The sequence below is a fragment of the Camelina sativa genome, chromosome 15 (genome assembly GCF_030686135.1).
Source record: "Camelina sativa cultivar CO46 ecotype springtype chromosome 15, ASM3068613v1".
NCBI lineage: Eukaryota > Viridiplantae > Streptophyta > Magnoliopsida > Brassicales > Brassicaceae > Camelina > Camelina sativa.
In genome coordinates, this window is record NC_141894.1 from 27,547,970 (window position 1) to 27,569,103 (window position 21,134).

The window sequence follows — 21,134 nt, forward strand, 5'->3', positions numbered from 1 at the left end:
ATATTCTTCATCAAGATCAAACCTTGCCTGCATACAAAAAAACACATGTTAGTCACTAACCTTTAATAATTTAAAGGTTACCTATATTTGCCCATTGACAACGGAATATAGGAATGTAGAAGACATTGTAATCAAACAGTATAATATCCACCATTCTGCCATAATAGGACACAACATCAACCATTGGAGAATTGTCTTTTGCACAGCCAAGCGATCCACCAAAATGAACAGTTTCCTGAAAACCAACAACAAAGGCCTGCACCTTAAGTTTGACGCTATGAACTCCAGAATCCAGCAGCTTGAGGACAGGGCTGCTTCCACCTCTGCTACACGCAAATCTGCCCATGTTATTCCCTTACATAGTAAACGCAATTTACCTTCCCGCGAGGGACCACATAACATCACTGAGGACAGTCGATGACTTAGATGGGGAGAATTTTGGTCAGGAAGCAACTACCGTGCATCCACCAAGCTAACCAGCCGTTCAATCCGATCTGGTACCCGATCATCCTACTTAAGTACCTGATCAGGTTGATGCTAGGGCAGAACCAAGCCCTCCTAATAAGACAGGTAGCGAGAAGTAGAAAGAATGAAACTTTATTCCCCCACCTTACAAGCCGCCACTACCATTTTCTGGGAGGTTTCACAAAGAACTTCTAGAGAAATACAAGGCCTTATTCGATAAACTGATGAAAGAGCTTGAGCTCCCGATGCCTTTTATGGACGTGTATGCCCTCATACCTCCATACCAGAAATTCCTGAAAGATGCAATGATGGAGAGGATCAAGCAAGTCCAAGGGATGGTCATACTTATCCACGAGTGTAGTGCCATCATTCAGAGAACAGTCATTCCTAAGAAACTTGGCAATCCTGGATCCTTTACCCTGCCATGTTCGATAGGACCTCTGTCATATGGTAAATGCCTCAATGATCTGGGAGCATCAGTCAGCATCATGGCACTAACTATTGCTAAATGGTTGGGATTTGAGAAGTTTAAACTATCAACATACAATTAATCTTGGCAGACAGATCGGTAAGAGTTCCACATGGGCTGTTGGAGGACCTGCTGGTAAGAGTAGGAGCAGTGGAAGTATCTACTGATTTTGTGGTCTTAGAAATCGATGTAGAACCAAAAGACCCAACAATCCTAGGAAGACCATTCTTAGCCACAGCTGGAGCAATGATAGATATGAAGAATGGAAGGATAGATCTGAACCTAGGAAAGGACTTCACCATGTAGTTTGATATTCGAGACACCATGAAAAACCAACTATAGATTACCAGGTTTTCTGGGTTGAAGAAATGGACAAATTGAGTGAAGAAACATTTGTAGAAGTAGGAGAAGAGGACTGCCTTAGTATAGCACTAACAAAGGATAGCAAAGAGGGATTTGTTCATAAGAATCAAAGTACTACAAGGAGCTGTTGGACACCTACAAGACAGTCATTGAGCCAATATTGAGTGAGAGTCTGAATGTGATCGTGTAGGAAAGCCCAGAACAAAAAGAAGAAACTTTAGCAATCCGACCAACTACCCGATCACTTACACGACCACCCCGTTGAGTATAATGTCGTGCAGCAGCTCGAGCTTAGTGGCGGAAGGAGACAACCCGACCAACCACCCGATCAGCCCCTCATGTAGCATGATCGAGCACCCCATCGGGTCACAACATCCATGCTCTAATGACTGGTCCGAGTTGAAAGCACCAAAGGTAGAGCTAAAATCTCTTCTATCTGGGCTAAGGTACGCCTTCTTAGGACCCAATTCAACTTATCCCGTTATTGTCAATGCTAGTTTAACAAATAAAGATCTGAAATTGCTTTTGCACTGAATTAAGAAAATATAGAAAAGCAATTGGTTATACTCTAGATGACATTAAGGAAATCTCGCATGATCTTTGCACTTATAGGATTAATTTAGAAGATGATTTGTACTCTAGTGTTGAACCTCAGCGAAGGCTAAATCCTATTTTAAAGGAAGTGGTATAGAAGGAAATTTTAAAATTGCTTGATGCTGGAGTTATATATCTCAGTTTCAAGGACATGCGGAGAGGTTTAAAATAATTGATTTGACCAACTATGTTGTCCAAAGTTCACTTATCTTTTCGATCAAAGATCCTGAGAGAACTCCAGAGTTAAGCTTGCTTGAGCTGGAGTAGTTTCAGGATGGGTGACCTTCCGGAAAGTGATTGTAGGAACTATGCGAGTGACGACAAAACATAGGGAAAGATCACCTGATGATTTGTAGGGACGGTAAACAAGTCTTTAAAGCCTCCTTGACGTAGCAAACTGACTGTCAGATATGAATGAGCTCACGGGGCCTAGTAAGAGGATGTGAGGCCCGTCAAGAAAGGTGGGTCCATGGACTGAGAATGGACATGGGGTCCACTAAGAGGTGGCAGTCGGGACGTTACAATAACCTTTTGAAAAATGATTGTTAGAATCATGCGAATAAGGATAAAACATGGTAAATGGGACACTCCAGTTTGCGGAGAGGTTTAAAAAAATTGAATTGACCACCTATGTCACCAAAATGCACTTGTCGATCAAAGGGCCTGAGAAAACTCTCGAATTATGCATGTATGTGCTGGAGTAGTTTTAAGATGGGTGACCTTCCAAGAAGTGATTGTCGGAACTGTGTGAGTGTGGACAAAACATAGGAAAATATCATGTGGTGATTTGTAGAGACGGTAAACAAGTCTTTAAAACCTTCCGACGTAACAAACTGGCTGTCGGACATAGGTGGATACACCGACCGGAAATAGACATTGGGCACACTAAGCAAAGTGAAAATCATGATGTTACAGTAAAAAAATTGCTTGATAATATAATTTTAGGTTTGGTAAACAAAGTTTTAAAATTATCCGCACATAACGAACCGACAGTCGGATTAGATTGATCCATGATCAAGAGAAGAAGTGGACGTACTGAAAAGTAGCGGTTGGAGCGTTACATACACAAACTATAATATACGTAATAATATATGGATAGGAGAGACCGAGAGAGTACTTCTCAATATGAATTCATATGTAAACTTTCTTGTATAGTACTATCTTACTATGGATGAAAATTCCTTTACCAAAATCATTTACCAATTTTTATTGATTAATTAATTCAACTTGCGTTGTAAAAAGACAATGGCCAGGGTGTTACACTACTCAGCTTAATTATTATATGATTTAACAAAAAGAGTAATCACTATATTAATATTTGCACGTTTGTGGCATATCTACAGAAGAAGATACATTGATAATTATGAATTGGAAGTGAGAGTTTAGGAAAGGAGACTTATGGAGGTCAAATATAGGCTTGGGGAGCTGAGACACATTCTGACGACGGCTTTCCTGTCGGGATACGCCGAGTTCTTGCTGAGGCCAGTGATAACTGATGTCACTGTCTCCGCGGTTTGCTCCGGCTTAAACGATACATGTTCTCTCGCCGTGTATCTCAGCGGAGTAGAACAAGTGGTATCAACCTCTACCTTTATATATCTATTGTTTCATATTGGCGTTTACTCTCATGTTTTAACTCTTTAATCACTCTTTTTTTTGGTTAATGACTTTCTTAAATCTTTGGGTATATATGCTAACTACTGCTTCATAAACTTGAACGTCTGTCAATGTCAGGTAAATTATTTTTATATATGGAGACGATGAAAAATGTACAGTTCTCAAGAAATAACCTCAATCCGAGAAATGACATGTTACCACATTTGTGTTTAATTAAGGACATGTTAATTATACACATATGTAGTGTATATTACATGATATTTTTTGTTAGTCGCTAAATAATTACATCATTTGAGTTTATTTTTTTAACTTATACTAGGTAAACAACCCGCACATAGTGCAGATAAATCGATTCAAACAAAATTATGTATAAGATTCGTTTGTATAAAATAAAATATGTAATTTTTTATTATTATTCAAATTTATGATTATTTCGTGTAAAAATACACTTCACCCGTGAGATATTTGAAAGTAGAATTTTTTTTTAATGTGGTGGAAAAATTTGCATGGATTTTGTTTTAATAAAATATGAATAATTATCAATTAAAAATAATTTGTTGTTTTTTAAAGAATAGTAATATAAATTCAAATTAAATGGCTACAAATAGTTTTAATTTATGTAATAAATTTTGATTTAAATATATAGTGGTATAGATATAATTAGTATAATTAGTGATAATTATTTGCTAAAATGTGCTTCGCGTTCTCTAGCAATGACACATCAACATTTTTTCAATAATGCTTCTCTATTAATATATGAAATATATAGGGGATTATACCAACAACTAAATCAGGAAGGTCTTTGTCATCAAATATACTTTCATGAAATTCACCAGAAGTTGTAGCAAATTTATTCTGATAAAATAGATAAAATAAAGGTTTGCAAAAGTTGTAGTTGTAGTAATGTCTGTTTGATAAATATTGCGCAATATTGCGATAAGTTTGTCTTCTTATGATTGGAATTTACTTGGTGTAACTGAATCAAATATTTTCAAGTTATTGTTGCCTCTTCATTATAATAAACTTCAGAAAGTTAAACTAATTTTTATAATTTTATAAACATTTTTCTGACCGTGAAAATGGTAAAAAAAAAAGACTGTAGGATTAGGGACAATGGTAATGGTGCCAGTGATCGGGACTCTATCCGACAGATATGGAATCAAAGCATTGCTCACTCTTCCTATGTGTCTCTCTATTCTTCCTCCAGGTTCCTTTTTCCTCTTAATACTTAAGTATTGAATTAGTTTTTTTTTTTGAAACTCATTTATCATGGAAAACAAATGTTTTTACGCAATGTATAATTCTAGTTTTTTTTTTTCTAATATTCAAAAATTTGAAAACTAGTGGGGAAAAGTCATGAACTTTACTTGTGACAAATTAAATTTCTAACTTTTATTGACTTTCTAAATAAATCATAAACTTTTGTTGATTTTCTAAAAGATCATATATTTTCGTTAATTTTACCAAATAAAACACGATTTTGAATGATATGACACAACAATTTAACGACTTGATTATCCGTTAACAAAACTGGAAAGTGGATATTTTTTATTTATTTGGGAGATTAAATTAACGACTTGCTCTTTGTTAACAAATATCATTAACATTATGTTTTATTTGGTAAAGTTAACAAAAATTCGTGATTTATTTAAAAATTTATTAAAGGTTAGATAATTGGTTCACTACAAACAAAATTTATGTTATTTTGACCATTTTTGGTAAATTTATGATGTTTTTAATATATGATTTTCAAATTAAAAATAGATATGCAAAGCCAATTAGTAGTTATATATTATATGTACCAACTACCAATAATTGTAGAGTTAACGTTTAAGAAACTAGCCACTTGCATGTTTGTCCAAAAAAGAAAAACCAGCCACTTAATCACGTACCAATAAAACGAAAGATGCCTCAGTTAGTTAATTTGTTTATCTATTCGTGGACACCTCACGATTCCATGAGTATTGTTTATACCGGGATTCGCACTATATCTATATACAAGATTTTTGGGGTAAGACTGAAGCAGTTCTTTTTATTAATGAACAAATAAGGTTGTCTGTTACAGAGAATCGAGATTATGTTCAACAGCTTACAGGGAAGCTATCTATCAGAACGCGACGAACTCGAAGCTTGAAACAACTCAACTCATTTAAAAATAATAATAATAATAATATAATTAAATATCACATAATATTTAATTACAACCCAACTAATAAACCAACAATAACCCTATATAAATAACGAAGACATATCAAATCTACTCTAATATATTAAAATATAATACCAACAATAACCAATATGAACCATCAACCTAGCATACTTCTAACCAGATTCTAACAACAAAATAAGATAAACACAACACAACAATCGAGGCTCTAGATCATTCGCCTCTTCATCGCCATGATTCCATGCTACACATGCATTACCTGCACCACAAACACAACGAGATGCGTAAGTATTACCAGAAATACCCACTGAGGCGATCCTCCCATCTACGAGCTATACACACAAACAAATCAAGAGTACAGCTACAAATAAAATATAACAAACCAGTCATTGAACAAATCACCCAATAACACATTCACCACACCTACATATCATCACACAAAACAAGTCATACAACCAAATCACTCAGATAAGCTCATGGTCCCACACTCTCCTTATCAAAATGATTAAAAAAAATAACTACAACCAGAATAGAGGCTCTCCTTGCATCTACAACAGCCTAGCAACGTCCTTCAACAAGTCACACAACCAAAAGCAACTTTGAAACAAACTGGACAGAAACATCAGAAAAGAACAGTCTCAAAGAAGAAACCTTAAAATAAAAACCAACCGTTAACAATCAAATCCCTCCGATAAAAGGCTAGCGCTAGATGTCACAAATCTTTCCACAAAATCTTGTACCGATCAGAAACAACACGAGACCACTATCTCAGTTACAATCCTCGATGGTTCCAACTCACGTATGAGAAAACGTGTCTCATGAAACTACCAATAACTCATCGAGTTTACATCCAAATCTACTTCTGTAAAAAGGAGAATAACTATGAAAGGCTTGGAAATAACTCTACCATATTTCGTTACCTTTGACGTCGATTTGATATGTTGAAAGTGTTTCCTCCCAAACCCTAACGATTCTGCTCCTTTGCCTAACACCCCAAAATCAATCCTCCCCTTCCTCACACCTCTTCTCCACAAACAAGCTCTCTTTTTTCTTTCTACAAGAACGACGACAACCACCAAAAGAGAGCAGAGAGGCGTGAGTTATAGAGAAATCTAGAGTTTCTTGGTTTAATTAAATTAAACCAGAATTTATCTAAATCGATATTAAACTGAATCCACCCAATTTCTGATATAAACTCTAATATTTAATTATTTTCCGGGACACGAGCGTTACAAAGCTAAAAAGGGAACTACAAAGAGGATATTAAACTTGGATTTCGAGAGAAAATATTGCTCTCAGAATAATATTTGTGAGTTAGAATAAGGATTTCAATAAATGTACTTTGCTATTTATAGGCGAGTGTAGAATTAGGGTTCTCTAGGGCTCCAAGGCAAAATTCCAAGATTGCCCTTCAAAGTCGGCCTGATTAGCTTGTTGGACTTTTTTCCTTCTGAATATCTATCTATTGTTAGTTTTATGTGATTAAACAAGAACCTAACAAGAATTCCTACCAAATTTTACATGCAATTCATCTTAGCTCAAGTGATTCTAGCATGCATTCTATCTAGATGAACATGCAACAAGCAATAGATGTGTACAAGATCCCTAGAGCTCATGTAACATCCCACACAATACTATCATAACTCAAGAATGGTTTTAACAGCATATTTATTGAATTTTTTCTTCTCCGGCAGATCAGACAATAGTTCCCTTCTCGATCTTTAGCGATAACTCTCGACCTTCAGCGCTAACGAACCTTCATCTCCATTGACCAGAATCTTCGACTTCGTCTTCTTAATCGTACAGTTTCTTTAGAGAGTCTTTTTGTGTTTTTTTTGGGTAAAGAGAGGGTTGTATTTATAGGCGTTTAGGTTCATTCCCCCTTTGTAACCATGTGTCGACTTGTGTTCTGCATGGCGCAACACGTGGCGCTGATAGAAAATATTGTGTTGCATGCGGCTCATGATATTTTCTCTGGACAAACAAGTGGCATAAATTTACACATGTGTCTTCCTTCTCTATTTTGCATGTTTCTTGTTCCTTTTGTAAGGCAAGTGGCTTTGGTTAACTAGTAATAGAATATTTGATTCTCCTTTGTTTTTCCATATTTTTGCGCTCTTCTTCGATCATTACTTTGCATGTGGTACTATTCTTCAACCACATCATGTATTGCTCTTCTTTCAGTTTTTCATTGCTAATGTGGCTTCCATCTTTCTTACTTGTCTTCCATTCAGGTTTTAGCGCAAGTTACTCAACCATGGGTCGGGACTTATCGACTTCCTTCGAAAATGTCTCGATCTAGGATCGTATTTCATCATATACTTTGATAATATTTGACCAATGACATTAAAATGCCCTTTCTATGTTGCCATCGTCAGATATGTCATTCTAATGGCTTTCGGTACGTATCGCTGTTGGAGCCCTTTCTGGCCTCTCGGTATTTTGGCTGTTGGCATGTTGGCCTCCCGGTACCAATGTTAGCCTCTATGTAATTTGGCTGTTAGTACGTTGGCCTCCCGATACCAATGTTAGCCTCTCGGTAATTTGACTGCTGGTATGTTGGCCTCCCCATACCAATTTTAGCCTCTCGGTAATTTGGCTGTTTAGGTTAGCTTCTTGGTAAATAGACTGCTAGTAAGTTGGTCTGTCTGTAGTACAACAGCCGGTACGCTGGTTTACTGATAGCAGCGTTAACCTTACGGTACCACACTCATTGGCATGTTTGGCTATTAGATAATCTTTGTTGGTCCTTATTCTTATTTTATTTTTGGTTCGATGATTCCTCTTCTTTGTAGTTTTTAATACTTTCCATCAGAGAAATTGTTTTAGCTATTGGTCATCTACAATGTTGGTTCAATGGCTCTCTTGTTCGGCACTGGGCATTGGTTCATTTTTTGACTTGTTGATATTTGTTCGGAAATCATTCGGCTTTTCTTCTTTATTTTCTCTTCTCCTTCTTTCTGAGCTCTTTCTTAGATTTTTTTTTTTGGGTTTTTATCCCTTAGTGTGGTTCACTACACCACCTCTCTTAGTGGGCCTGATGTTCTCTCTAGGTCTGTGAGTCTACCATTATCCGACAACCGGTTTGCTACGTCTAGGAGGCTTTAAGGACTTGTTTACCGACCCTACAAATCACCACATGATCTTTCTCTATGTTTTGTCCTCAGTCGCACAGTTCTGACAACCACTTCATGAAAGGTCACCCATCCTGAGACTACTCCAACATAAGCACGCTTAACTGTGGAGTTCGCTCAGGACCTTTGATCGAAAAGATAAGTTAACTTTGGTGACATAGATGGCCAAATCAATTATTTTATACCTTTTTGCAAACCGAGGTGTCACAATTCACCCCCACTAACAGATCGTAACGTCCTCGTTGCGGATCAAGATCTTTATCCCCGACGGTGTGAACTCACTCGACTCCACACTCGTCTTGGTTTGGCTTTGATACCACTTGTAATGTCCCCACCGCCACCTCCTACTAGGTATCATGTCTACTCTCAGTCTATGGGTCCACCTCTCTTAGTAGGCCTTACGTTCTCACTAGGCCCGTGAGCCCATCATTATCCGACGGCATGTTTGCTACGTCTGGGAGACTTTGAGGACTTGTTTACCGATCCTACAAATCACCAAATAATTTTTATTTGTGTTTTCTCCTCACTCGCACAGTTTCGACAACCACTTTTTGGAAGTTCACCATTCTAATACTATTCTAGTCTCCAGCATAAGCAAGCTTAATTGTGAAGTTCTCTCAAGACTTTTCATTAAAAAAATAATTGTACTTTGGTGACGGTACATGATTAAATCAATTATTTTAAAGTTCTCACAAACTAGAGTGTCATAAAATGTAAATCTAAGGACTGAGAAAAGACATGAAAGCCATTAAAAGAGATAGGCCTATAAATCGAGAGTAGACATGGAACCTACTGTAAAATATGACATTCGAAGCGTTACAGAAAAACTAATTTTACTCTAAAGTTATGGTGATGAATCCCAATAAATTGCCAATTTATCTGAGCCATATATAAAATGAGGACGAGTTACACAATTGTTTCTTCCTCACCGCATGTGAACTTTTAGAGTCGGTTACAAAAATTAAAACTAGATGCAAAAGGATAGGTTATTGGCCATCTACATAAAAAAGATAGGTTATTAGCTCAGAAACCCTCTTTGATTTACTTGTCACATTAATTCTTATTTTAACATTCTTTCTTTGTGTCCTCCTATAGGGGATTTTCATAAAGTTGTCCACAAAGATGTGTTATAAACTGTTATCATCAAAACTTGAAGTGAAAATATTATGTTACTCTCTTCAAGTGAACGAAGTTATTAGGAATATTGATATAATGTCCAATACATACTGCTCTAGGTATTCCTGCTCTAGGTATTCTTGAATACATCAAGATAAAATTTTACTACTATTATTATCATATAACAATTTTGAATCCAAGAAAGTACAATATAGAATGTCCAGAATTAATATATGTCGAATCGTGTTTTCTGTTTGTAACTTTTTGCAGCGATATTAGGGTATAGAAGGGATACAAAATTCTTCTACGCATTTTACATAACCAAGATTCTATTCGATATGGTCTGCCAAGGCACCGTTGACTGTCTTGCTCATGCTTATGTGGTAAAATTACCATGATCATATTATATGTTGTTTTCTTCTTATAAAAATCACTCATAAATTTTGTACGAGATCATTTCGTTTAATTATACTTTTCAGGCGAAAAATGTTCATGGCAGAAAAAGAATAGCAATATTTGGAGTTTTAGCAGGTGTTAAATCGATTTCCGCAGTTTGTGCAACATTCTCAACTCGTTTTTTACCCATAGCTTCGACTTTTCAGGTATTGAAATCAAAAGATGATCCAATCATATACAATTATTTCTCATTTTCCTGAAGTCTTGTTTGCCACAACTTTATATATTGGGTGCCCACCATTGCCACCAACGATATAAGAAAAATGTAATTCAATAGGTTTCAGCTATATCATTTTCTGCCGGCCTGGTGTACATGAAAATTTTCTTAAAAGAGAGATTACATGATGATGATGATGACGAATACTTTGATGGTGGTAGAAATCACCAAGAGGTTCAAGATCGTGGTGATCCATTAGCAGAGCCGATTCTAAGAGATGCACCAACCAACACACCTGTCTATAACACTAGACATTCGTCTCTGAAAGATATGGCCAGCTTGATAAAAAATAGGTACATTGCATATATTCATATAAATAAAATATAATGTATGCATGGTAGGATTTACATATATATATATATATTATGATAAATATGGGGTTTTTTTCTAATACATGTACAGCCCCATACTCGTCCAAACATTGGTTGTGACTTTCTTTGCCACCTTCGCACAAAGTGGAATGCAGTCGGCTTTCTTGGTTTTTTCTCATCTCCACACTTTTACATTCTTTATTTTACTTCAAAAACTATTAATAAACACAAACATGGCCTTGTCAACAAAAACAAAAGACACAAAAGTGGAATAATTTTTTTTCTCTTTTTAATAAAACAGTATTTTCTGAAAGCTCGTTTTGGGTTCAACAAAAATGACTTTGCTGAGCTCATATTGTTGATGACCATCATTGGCTCCATCTCCCAGGTAAACACTGTAAAAGATACATGCAATTAACGTTTATAACAGAAAAAATAATGTACATTAAAGTGTGCTGTTATTATTTTTCTCAGCTATTTGTATTGCCGATATTGGTTTCTGCTATTGGAGAACGTAAGGTTTTATCAATAGGGCTTCTTATGGAAACTCTCAACGTACGTAAACTTTTTTTAAACTTTCTTTTGTCTTCAACTTCCTCCATTGGATATATGAAATTCTAGATAAATTGATATCCTTAATTAAGGTACTATATACAGCTAATGATTTGTGTTTCGTGCTTGTGGTGCAGGCAGCTTGTCTTAGTGTTTCGTGGTCAGCATGGGTGAGTTCGCTACGAAATATTATCAAACAAAAACAAAAGTCATATACATATAAAATTCACATTTTTGTTAACAAAAAAAAACTGACATTTTAAGAGTTTAACATGACTAATAATATATTTTAAGGTTTCAAATTCAATAGGATTGTGTTTGTTTTGTTTGAACAATATGTATAGGTTCCTTATGCCACGACCGTGCTTGTACCCGTAGTCATGTTCGTAATGCCATCTGTAAGTCTTTATGGCTTCATGTGGTCCTTAATTACTAATAATGTTTTTTATATCGCTTAAACAAAACTTAAAATTGGTTATAGGTTTGTGGTATTGCTTCAAGACAAGTGGGAGCCGGTGAACAGGTAAGACCGTGAAAATAATAATTTCTCCTGCATCAATCCATTGTTAGTATCAACGTGTTAAGAAAGTGTCAAAAAATTTATATGAAAACATAAAACAGGATTAGAGTAACATGCATTATTCATCTATATATTGTCAATTAGTTTTGAATTAAACGTTTATACAGTTCAATAGTGTGTTAACATATTTTACTCCAACATAAATCGAAATCAATCGGACCAAATATCTGTTAAATTGATCCAAATTTTAAAATAGATGGCTGAGTGACTAGACACCAAAGCAATCACCAAATGTTTAAACTGTATTAACATATTTAAAACTGGATGGTACGGGGATCTGTCGTATGTTAACTATCAGCATATTAAGTTTATCAACAAAGAAAAACATATATATTGAAGGCACAAAATGTTAAATACTGTAGATTCTCAAACAAAGTCTAGAAATCGCTGGTTTGAGTGACATTTGGAAAAAAAATTATATAAAATGCTCTAGTCCATAAAATGATAATTCAGACAATGATAATTTTATTTTTGATCTCCATATAACAGGGGAAGGTTCAGGGATACATATCCGGGGTAAAGTCTTTTTCTGGAGTCTTGGCTCCATTTATATATAGTCCACTGACAGGTACATAAACAAGTTAAACTGGACTATGAACACCATTCAATACTATGTTCTCAAGCAGATAACTAATTTTTGTTGGATATATATAGCATTGTTTCTATCCGAAAACGCTCCGTTCTATTTTCCTGGATTCAGCCTTCTGTGTGTTGCATTCTCCTTGGTAATCTCACTTATCACAACCATGTTGATTTTTTATGTATATATTATTATTATGCATGACTAAGATTGATTTGCATGAACAGATGATTGGATTCCTTCTGAGCCTTCTGATAAAAGATGTTCCTTCTCCGTCATTGAACAAAGCATCAACAACAATTCAAATTGAGGAAGCTTTAACAAGAGATATCTCATGAAGAAATGTATCTATGTCTTCTTAGAAAAAAAAATTAAATATATATTTCTATAATAGATTATAATCTTCTAAGTTTTATTTTTATTATTAAAACAAAAGTTTTATAAAAATTCATAAAAAATATACATATTTAACAAGTTTTTTTGTTATATAATTATCATGTTGAACATGGCAAAGCTTGAACTTTTGCTGCCCTTGATGTCTCTGGAAAATCTAATATAACATGGACATTATATGCAAAAAGAGAATGGGCTTCTCAAAACTCTCGATCCCTCAGAAACATGGTTAGAAGAGGAAAAAGCAAGAACCATGATGTTTTTTTTTTTTTTTGACAACAACCATGATGTTTTTGCGTCACCATTTTCACGATAGTTTAAATAACTAATATATCACGAGAGAAAATCCCACAGATCTTTGGATTTCTCTCAAAGATTGGTTTGATCACCAAAAATATGTGATCTTACCAAAAGCAAAACATGAATGGCTAAACCTACGGTTTTAGGATTACAAATGTGTAAGTGAATATAATTCCGCTTTGTTTGGAATCGTTTCTAGGATGACTCTCTGCGGAGAAGAAGTTTCCGATTATGATATGATCAAAAAATATTACAAAATTTTCATCCTACAAATGTACTCCTGTAGCAATGATACCGAGCAAGAGGGTATTCTCGATATTATGAATTAGTGCAAGTTTTTCATGTTGCTGAACAAAACAGTGAACTCATGATGATAAATCATTAAACTCGTCCAACCGGATCAGCTCCACTTTCAGAAGTGAATGTTGCTACGTCCACCTATAATAATTGGCAAGGACGCGGACGCAGACGCGGTCGAGGCCGTGGTTGCAGTCGTGGAGAAGGTTGTGGACGATGAAAAGGAAGGGGTTTCTATCCTAATAACTTCAGCGCAAGAAAAATCAACAAAAACCTTTAATTGAATAATGTTGGTCGTATTATAAAGAAACAAGATGAAAGTACTTGTTACAGATGCGGCATGAAAGGACATTGGTTTCAAACCTGTCGTATACCAAAACATTTAGCTGAACTGTATCAAGCATCTCATAAGGCAAAAGAAAGGGATATTGAGTCCAACCTCATCTATGATGAAGCTGGACCTTCCTTCCATGGCATAAATGATGAAACCCATCTCGACATTGCAATTTTTCTAATTGATCATGAAACAAGAAATCATGCGAGTAAGATCAATATGCCATGCCATGGTTGTAAAAGTTTTATATGTACTTCATGTTTTGTGAAAGTCTTTTTCAATAATGGTTTTATTTTAATGCATAATAAATATTTTGTAAGGCTGTTCTAATAATGTATATTTTATAGATATTTTATTTCAGAAAATGTCAAACTTTGAGATTGAGAATGAAGATATGTTTAGGAGACAGTGCTTTAACACACTCAATACTTAAAATAACTAAAAAAAAAAAAACACTTTTCCTCTCTCCAAATGAAATATTTTGCAGGAAGCATGAGTACTATATGTGGTAATGCAAAGATTATTATGGGCTATGCAAAAGCCACTTTCTCATTGCCATAGGGAACAAAATATGAAATTAATGCATTATATTCCCATAAGTCTCATAGAAACTTAATAAGGTTCAGAGATATTCGAAAAATGGATATCATATAGAGAATATGAATAAGAATAATATTGAATATCTTTGCAAAACATCTAAGAGGAAACATATATTAAATGAGTTACCAATGCTATCCACTGGATTATATTGCACTAAAATAAATATATTTGCATCATATGTTATAGTAAACACTAAGTTTACTAGTACACTTAAGATATTGCATGAAAGACTTCGACATCCTCGTTAAGTCATGATACAAAAATTTATGCAAAATTCAAATGGTCATTCATTGAAAAACCAAAAGGTATTTCAATTAGGTGAGTTTTTATGTAATGCATATTCTCAAGAAAAACTCATAATTTGGCCATCGCCAGCCAAAGTTGGGAATGAATCATGAATGTTCTTAGAGAGAATACATGGAGATATATGTGGACTTGTACATCCTACATGTGTGTCGTTTTGTTACTTTATGGTAATGATTGACACATCTATTAGATGATCACATGTGTCTCTATTGACAACATGAAATACGGTTTTTGCAAAATTCATTTTCTCAAATACTCAGGTTAAAATCTCAATTCTCTGATTATGCTATAAAGAAGGTCAGGCTTGATAACGATGGTAAAGTCACTTCACAAGCTTTTAATGGTTATTGTATGTCAATAGGAATCAATGTTGAGAATCTGGTTCCTCATGTTTATACACAAAATGGTATGGTTGAATCTTTGATTAATGGTTGCAACTCATTGCTAGACCGTTAATACTATAAACAAAACTCTTAATTTCTATATGGGATCATGCTTTATTGCATGCTGCGGCATTGGTCCAGATTCAACCAATTGCATATAATAAACATTCCATTTTACAATGAACGTCTGGCTAAGAGCCAAACGTATCCCATCTCCGTATTTTTGGATGTGCGGTTTATGTTCCTGTAGCCCCACCACAAAGAACAAAAATGAGGCTACAACAAAGATTGGATACATACGTAGGTTATGCATCTCCAAGTATAATTTGGTATGCATCTCCAAGTATAACTAGTGATATGTTTACGGCATGGTTTGACGATTGTCATTTTAGTGAAGATGAATTTCCAGCGTTATGGGGAGGTATTAAACAAGTATCAAAAGATATTACATGGTATACACCATTTTAATATATCTTGATCCCCTTACAAATCAACGTGAGCTGGAAGTTCAGAAAATTGTACATCTACAAAACTTGGCAAATCAATTACCATATTCGTTCACAGACACAAAAAGAATGACAAAGTCATATATTCCAGCTGCAAATGCACCATCAAGAGTTGAAATTCCTAAAAAATAATTTGATGGAAGCAAAGCTAATGAACATAAGATTCAACTAAAGCGTGGAAGGCTAATGGGCTCTAAAGATAAAAAAAAAATCTTCAAAAGAAAAAGAAAATTGGTGATGAAAAGGTTCAATAAGAGCCAAATAAAGAGAATAGTCCTCATGATGATACAGAAAAATATGAGATTTCTATTAACTATGCCCAAGATGGAATATTATGGGCTAGAGATAAAATCGAGGATGATAATGGTATATTTTCTTTTTCTGTATTAAAAGCGATCTATTATGAAAAAAGATGATTCAGATCCAAGGTCCGTATCAGAGTGCCAACATACACCTGATTGAGAGAAATGAAAAAAAGCTATGAAAATTGAGTTGTTCTCCCTCAAAAAAAAAAAAAAAAAACTATTTTGACCTCTTGTTAGTGCATATGAAGATATTAAACATGTTGGTTGCAAGTGAGTATTTGTGCGAAAGAGAAATGAGAAAGATGAAATCACACAATATAAAGTCCGACTTGTTGCACAAGGTTTTTCTCAGAGACCTGTAGTTGATTATGAAGAAACATATCCTCCGGTAATGGATGCAATTACATTCAGATACTTAATGAGAATTACAGCTTCTAAGAATTTAGAAATGTACCTTATGGATGCAGTGACAACATCTTTGTATGGATCGGTAGATAATGATATATACATGAAATTCCCATAAGGATTTAAAATTCTTGAGGCAGTAGACTCAAAGTCTTATGATATATGTGCAATCATTTTACAGCGATCACTTTACGGATTAAAACAATCTAGGCACATGTGGTATAATAATCTCTTAAGCGAATATCTATTGAAGAAAGAGTATGTTAATAATGAAATATGCTCATGCGTCTTTTTAAACAAATCTTCATTGGGATTAGTGATCATTGATGTTGTAACATCCGCGAACCGGAATCCCGGTTTGGGAGGTGCATCAGTCGATGCACTATGTGCATTGGTCGATTCAAGGCCGGTTTGGTCGCGAAGCGAGTAAGTTAAACGTTGCGTTTTGGGGTTAGGGAAATCCTGGAATCAAATATAAAAAGGATTTTTGTCGTCTTATAGCCGATTTTAGCCATTTTGAGAAGAGGAAAAGAGAGGAAGTCGTTGTTGAGGATTTTGGAAATTTTATTGTTGTTCTTGGTGAGATCTGTAGCTGGGTTCGTGTTAGGAGCTTGCTAGGAGGGTGTTTTCATTGATTTAAAAGTCTGCATCTTCTTGGCAAAGGTGAGTGCATGACCCCATGGCTTATCTAAGCTTGAGATTTCTCTGATCTTTGTGTTTATGTGTTATATGGGTGATTTCTTGGTTTGTTGGAGTGTTTATGTGTCCTCTGAGGCTTTGGGAAGCCTCTTTGTGGAATTGGAACGTGTTTTGGTGGTTTAGGAACGGAGATCCGGCAAGGAGCTTCAGAGAAGATGATGCTCGGCATGTGCATCGGTCGATGCAAATGCGAGGACGGTGCGATTTGACCTAGGAGCATTGGTCAATGCCATGATATCTAGGAGCGAAGAGGATTGTCTCACTAAGTATTTATGATAATACTTATATATCTCAATTGTTGTTTGTGGTGTGCAGGTATGTGACGTGGAATCATGGCGATGAGGAGGAGGATGATCTAGGGTCTCGTTTGTGTGTTGTTGGTTATATTGTTTATGTTGGAACCTTGGATTTTGATAGGGTTATGTTAGGTTGGTGGATAGAATGGTTAGGAAGGATATTGTATTGGTGATTATTGTTATATGTTTTCCGCTGTGCATGTTATTGGTATTATGGTTGGTTGGTTATGTTATGTTGTTGGTTTGTTGGTTGGGTTGTAATTAAATATTATGAGGTATTTAATTATGTTATTACTATTTAAAAAAAAACGGGTCGGGTTGTTTCAGTTTGGATGGTTAAGTGGATGGTTTAGAGCGGGTTAAAAATTTAATTGGTTGGATTATTTTCTTGTTGCTTGATGCATGATGTCGTGAATAGAAATTGATTATGAGTAGTTAGTCAATTTGTTTGTGGTATGGAGTCCTATTATCATCCTCTTTGAGCCTTCAATGAGATTCCACGGTAAGATGTGTGCTTTGTGTGCGGTTTTAAAATTTGTGCTTAGCCTTTTGTTCTGGGTAGTGCAGATGGTTAGAGGTGTTGTTGTTGCTGGTGTGGACGTGGACGGGGTCGTAAACGCAGGCGTGGTCATGATAAAGGCAGAGGCCTAGTGGTTAGTGACACCGTGGACCAGAGTGTGATAACTAAGGGCGTTGGCGAGTCGCAAGTCTTCCAGGAGGGATCCACGAGTGTGGCCAGTGGTGGTGCTTATAGGACCGTAGCCGCCGAGGGGGTCGGTGTGGGCGGTGTCGGTGCCCGAGTGGCTGGAGATGCCAGGGTTCCAGGTGTGGGAGTCCCAGGAGGTGGAGTCCCTGGAGGAGGCGTTGATCTTGCGGACTTGTTAACACGGGTGTTGGAGAGGTTGCTGGCAGTGGCACCGGCTCAGGCTCAGGTAGTGCCGTAGTGATGGCGGAGGAGCAGCAGCCAGTGGTTGCGGATGTGGGAGCTCATTTTCGTTATGTGTCTATGTTGTGGGAGATGTGTAACATTGATACTGAGCGGTTTTCGGGTGGTTCTGACCCTACCGTTGCAAATGCGTGGAGGACGAGAGTGGAACGTAACTTCTAGTCTCTCAGATGTACTCATGAGTTTTGGATGGACATAGGGGTCCACAACCTGATCGGTGATGCTCAGTTGTGGTGAGTGGCTGCTAGGACGGTGCAGAGGGAGATGTCTTGGGCTGACTTTATGGAGGAGTTCAACCGCAAATATTTTCCTAGAGAGGCATTAGACCGGTTGGAGGTGCAGTTCCTGCAGTTATCTCAGGGGACTCGGTCAGTGCGGAAGCTGGACGTAGAGTTCAGTCGACTTTTGATGTACGAGGGTCGGGCGATGGAGTCTGAGGATGCTTAGATCAGGAGGTTCATGAGGGCGCTTCGGAAAGACTTAAGGGTCCATTGCAGAGGGAGGAGTTATGCCACGAGGGCGGAGCTAGTGGAGACTGCAGCTAAGATCGAGGAAGACCTAAGGGAGCAGATCGTGGTGGTTAGCCCAACAGTTCGGACAGAGGAGACATTAGAGCCGAGCATTCCGAGCAAGGGTATCAAGTCGGAGCAAAGGCATAAGAGGAAGTGGGAGGAGACGTCGGTGACAAACCAAGGCGGTCAGGGATGCTACGGGTGCAGGAGCATGGATCATAGGTTGGCAAGCTGTCCCAAGAGCAGCGGGACGCAAGGGAACATTCGAGTGTGCTTCTAATGCAAGGATGCTGGACATATCATGTCTCTGTGTCCGAGGTTGCAGCAGCTGACAGTGGGAGGGGTGCAGCCGAAGGAAGGGCCGAGCACTAATCCCGGAGTTTAGATTTTTTGCTGTTTTGATTGGTTTTGTTAAGTTTTTCTTTCGGTTTGGAGTTGTAAACGTTTGTTGCACTTGAGGATTTAATAAGATGTTTAGTTCTTATGGAATCTTAATGCGTAATGGTTGAATGTTTATGAAATTATAAAAATGGAAAGTTTCCATAAATAGACAGTTTCTAAAAATGAAAAGTTCTATGAATAGTTAGGACTTGTTTATTTTTGGAAAGGGGATGTGAAATGCCAAAGTGGCGGGAATGTTTAGTGGATGACCTGAAGAGTAGTCACAGATGAAATGATCAGTTCTCAAGGATTTTTGATTGGTGATGTCACGGTGCTAAGAGAATATGCGGATTCTAAAAATGGGAAGTTTTATGAATAGTTAAAGCTTACCTATTTATGGAAAGTGCGGTTGCAAACAAATAGAGAGTTCTATGAATAGTTAGAACTTGTCTATTTTTGGAAAGGGCGTGTGTAAACACACAAATGGTTGAGATGTTTTAGAGTTGGCCTGAAGAGTGGTCATGGTGGTGGTGATATTCCGGTAAGGGAATATGGTGGTTGGTAAGACATTGCGATGTTTTACGCGAACAACGGGAGGTTGTTCCGGTCGAGAGATGCTTATAGACGTTAGGACTTGTTTGCTCATGAGAAGATGATTAGTTCTCCTAGGGTGATGATTAGTTCTCCGGAAGAGATGATTAGTTCTTCTAGGGAGATGATTAGTTCTCCTCAGGGGATGATTAGTTAAGCTGATGCACCGCGGGCTTGATGGGTTGCGACCCTGAGAGCGGCATAGGAGATGATTCGTTCTCCTAGGAGATGATTAGTTCTCCGGAGGGGATGAGTAATTCCCCTGGTACCGAGATCTCGAGGGTAACGATCCGAGAGTGAGACGGTATGGCTCGAGAACGACGGTCTGAGAGTGCAGGCAGTGCAGTTCGAAGGTTGTGACCTGAGAATGTATGAGTGAGAGAGCAAACAATGTCTAGAACGTGGTTATGAGCATAGTGACTGGATGTAGACCTTGGAGATCGGGAGTGATCTCGTTTTTTGGGTTTTGCTGACCAGTGGGGTTAGGGTTAGGTGGACCATTGGGTCACGTAGATGTGAGTCCTGTTGCGATGGTTGCACGAAAGACCTTGACTGACGGTGTTCAGTCCGGTCGGAGAATGTGTGGGCCGTGGTGACGGTTGCACGGAGGTCCTTGGTGGAGGGACGGTGTTCCGAGATTCGAGGATGAATCCTTTTTAGTGGGGGAGAATGTAATATCTGTGAATCAGAACTCCGGTTTGGGAGGTGCGCATCGATCGATACAAGGCGGGTTTGGTTGCGAAGCGAGTAAGTTAAACGTTGCGTTTTGAGGTTAGGGGAACCCTGGAATCGAATATAAAAAGGGTTTTTGTCGTCTTATGGCCGATTTTAGCCGTTTTTGAGAGGAGGAAAAGAGAGGAAGCTGTTCTTGAGGATATTAGGAGTTTTATGGTTGTTCTTGGTGAGATATGTAGCTGGGTTAGTGTTAGGAACTTGCTAGAAGGGTGTTTTCATTTATTTAAGAGTCTGAACCTTCTTGGCAAAGGTGAGTGCATGACCATGGCTTATCTAAGCTTGAGATTTCTCTAATCTTTGTGTTTATGTGTTATATGGGTGATTTCTTTGTTTGTTGGAGTGTTTATGTGTCCTCTGAGGCTTTGGGAAGCCTCTTTGTTGAATTGGAACATGTTTTGGTGGTTTAGGAACGGAGATCCAGCAAGGAGCTTCGGGGAAGATGATGATCGGCATGTGCGTCGGTCGATGCACCTTGTGCGTTGGTCAATCCAAATACGAGGACGGTGTGATTTGACCTAGGAGCA

At 37.2% G+C, this 21,134-nt stretch overlaps 2 protein-coding genes across 3 annotated transcripts; both read left to right on the forward strand.

Moving 5' to 3' along the window:
- The first annotated feature begins 689 nt into the window (after window positions 1-689).
- On the forward strand, window positions 690-1,240 carry LOC147927203 (uncharacterized). The gene is made up of 2 exons (XM_087487355.1): window positions 690-915; window positions 1,026-1,240. Exons 1-2 carry the CDS (start codon window positions 690-692, stop codon window positions 1,238-1,240), a joined length of 441 nt encoding a protein of 146 aa, XP_087343481.1.
- A 1,956-nt stretch (window positions 1,241-3,196) lies between these two features.
- On the forward strand, window positions 3,197-13,112 carry LOC104747492 (uncharacterized). Of its 2 annotated transcripts, XM_010469128.2 has the most exons (14): window positions 3,197-3,466; window positions 4,604-4,715; window positions 10,196-10,308; window positions 10,405-10,527; window positions 10,659-10,891; window positions 11,001-11,076; window positions 11,211-11,297; window positions 11,384-11,464; window positions 11,599-11,631; window positions 11,806-11,859; window positions 11,943-11,984; window positions 12,531-12,609; window positions 12,696-12,766; window positions 12,849-13,112. In XM_010469128.2, the coding sequence occupies exons 1-14, from the start codon at window positions 3,290-3,292 to the stop codon at window positions 12,957-12,959; spliced, it is 1,392 nt and encodes a 463-aa protein (XP_010467430.1). In that variant the 5' UTR covers window positions 3,197-3,289; the 3' UTR covers window positions 12,960-13,112. The 2 variants fall into 2 exon arrangements, with proteins under 2 accessions (XP_010467430.1, XP_087342988.1); XM_087486862.1 differs by lacking the exons at window positions 12,696-12,766; window positions 12,849-13,112 and having other exon boundaries at window positions 3,231-3,466; window positions 12,531-12,617.
- The last annotated feature ends 8,022 nt before the right edge of the window (window positions 13,113-21,134 follow it).

Excerpts from the sequence above, each read along its gene's own strand:
- LOC147927203 (XM_087487355.1), top strand. The coding sequence starts at position 690 with ATGAAAGAGCTTGAGCTCCCGATGCCTTTTATGGACGTGTATGCCCTC. Across the intron at positions 916-1,025 it reads GATAGGACCTCTGTCATATG|ACAGATCGGTAAGAGTTCCA; the intron begins GTAAATGCCTCA and ends TAATCTTGGCAG.
- LOC104747492 (XM_010469128.2), top strand. The coding sequence starts at position 3,290 with ATGGAGGTCAAATATAGGCTTGGGGAGCTGAGACACATTCTGACGACG. Across the intron at positions 10,528-10,658 it reads CCATAGCTTCGACTTTTCAG|GTTTCAGCTATATCATTTTC; the intron begins GTATTGAAATCA and ends GTAATTCAATAG. Across the intron at positions 12,610-12,695 it reads TATATATAGTCCACTGACAG|CATTGTTTCTATCCGAAAAC; the intron begins GTACATAAACAA and ends GGATATATATAG.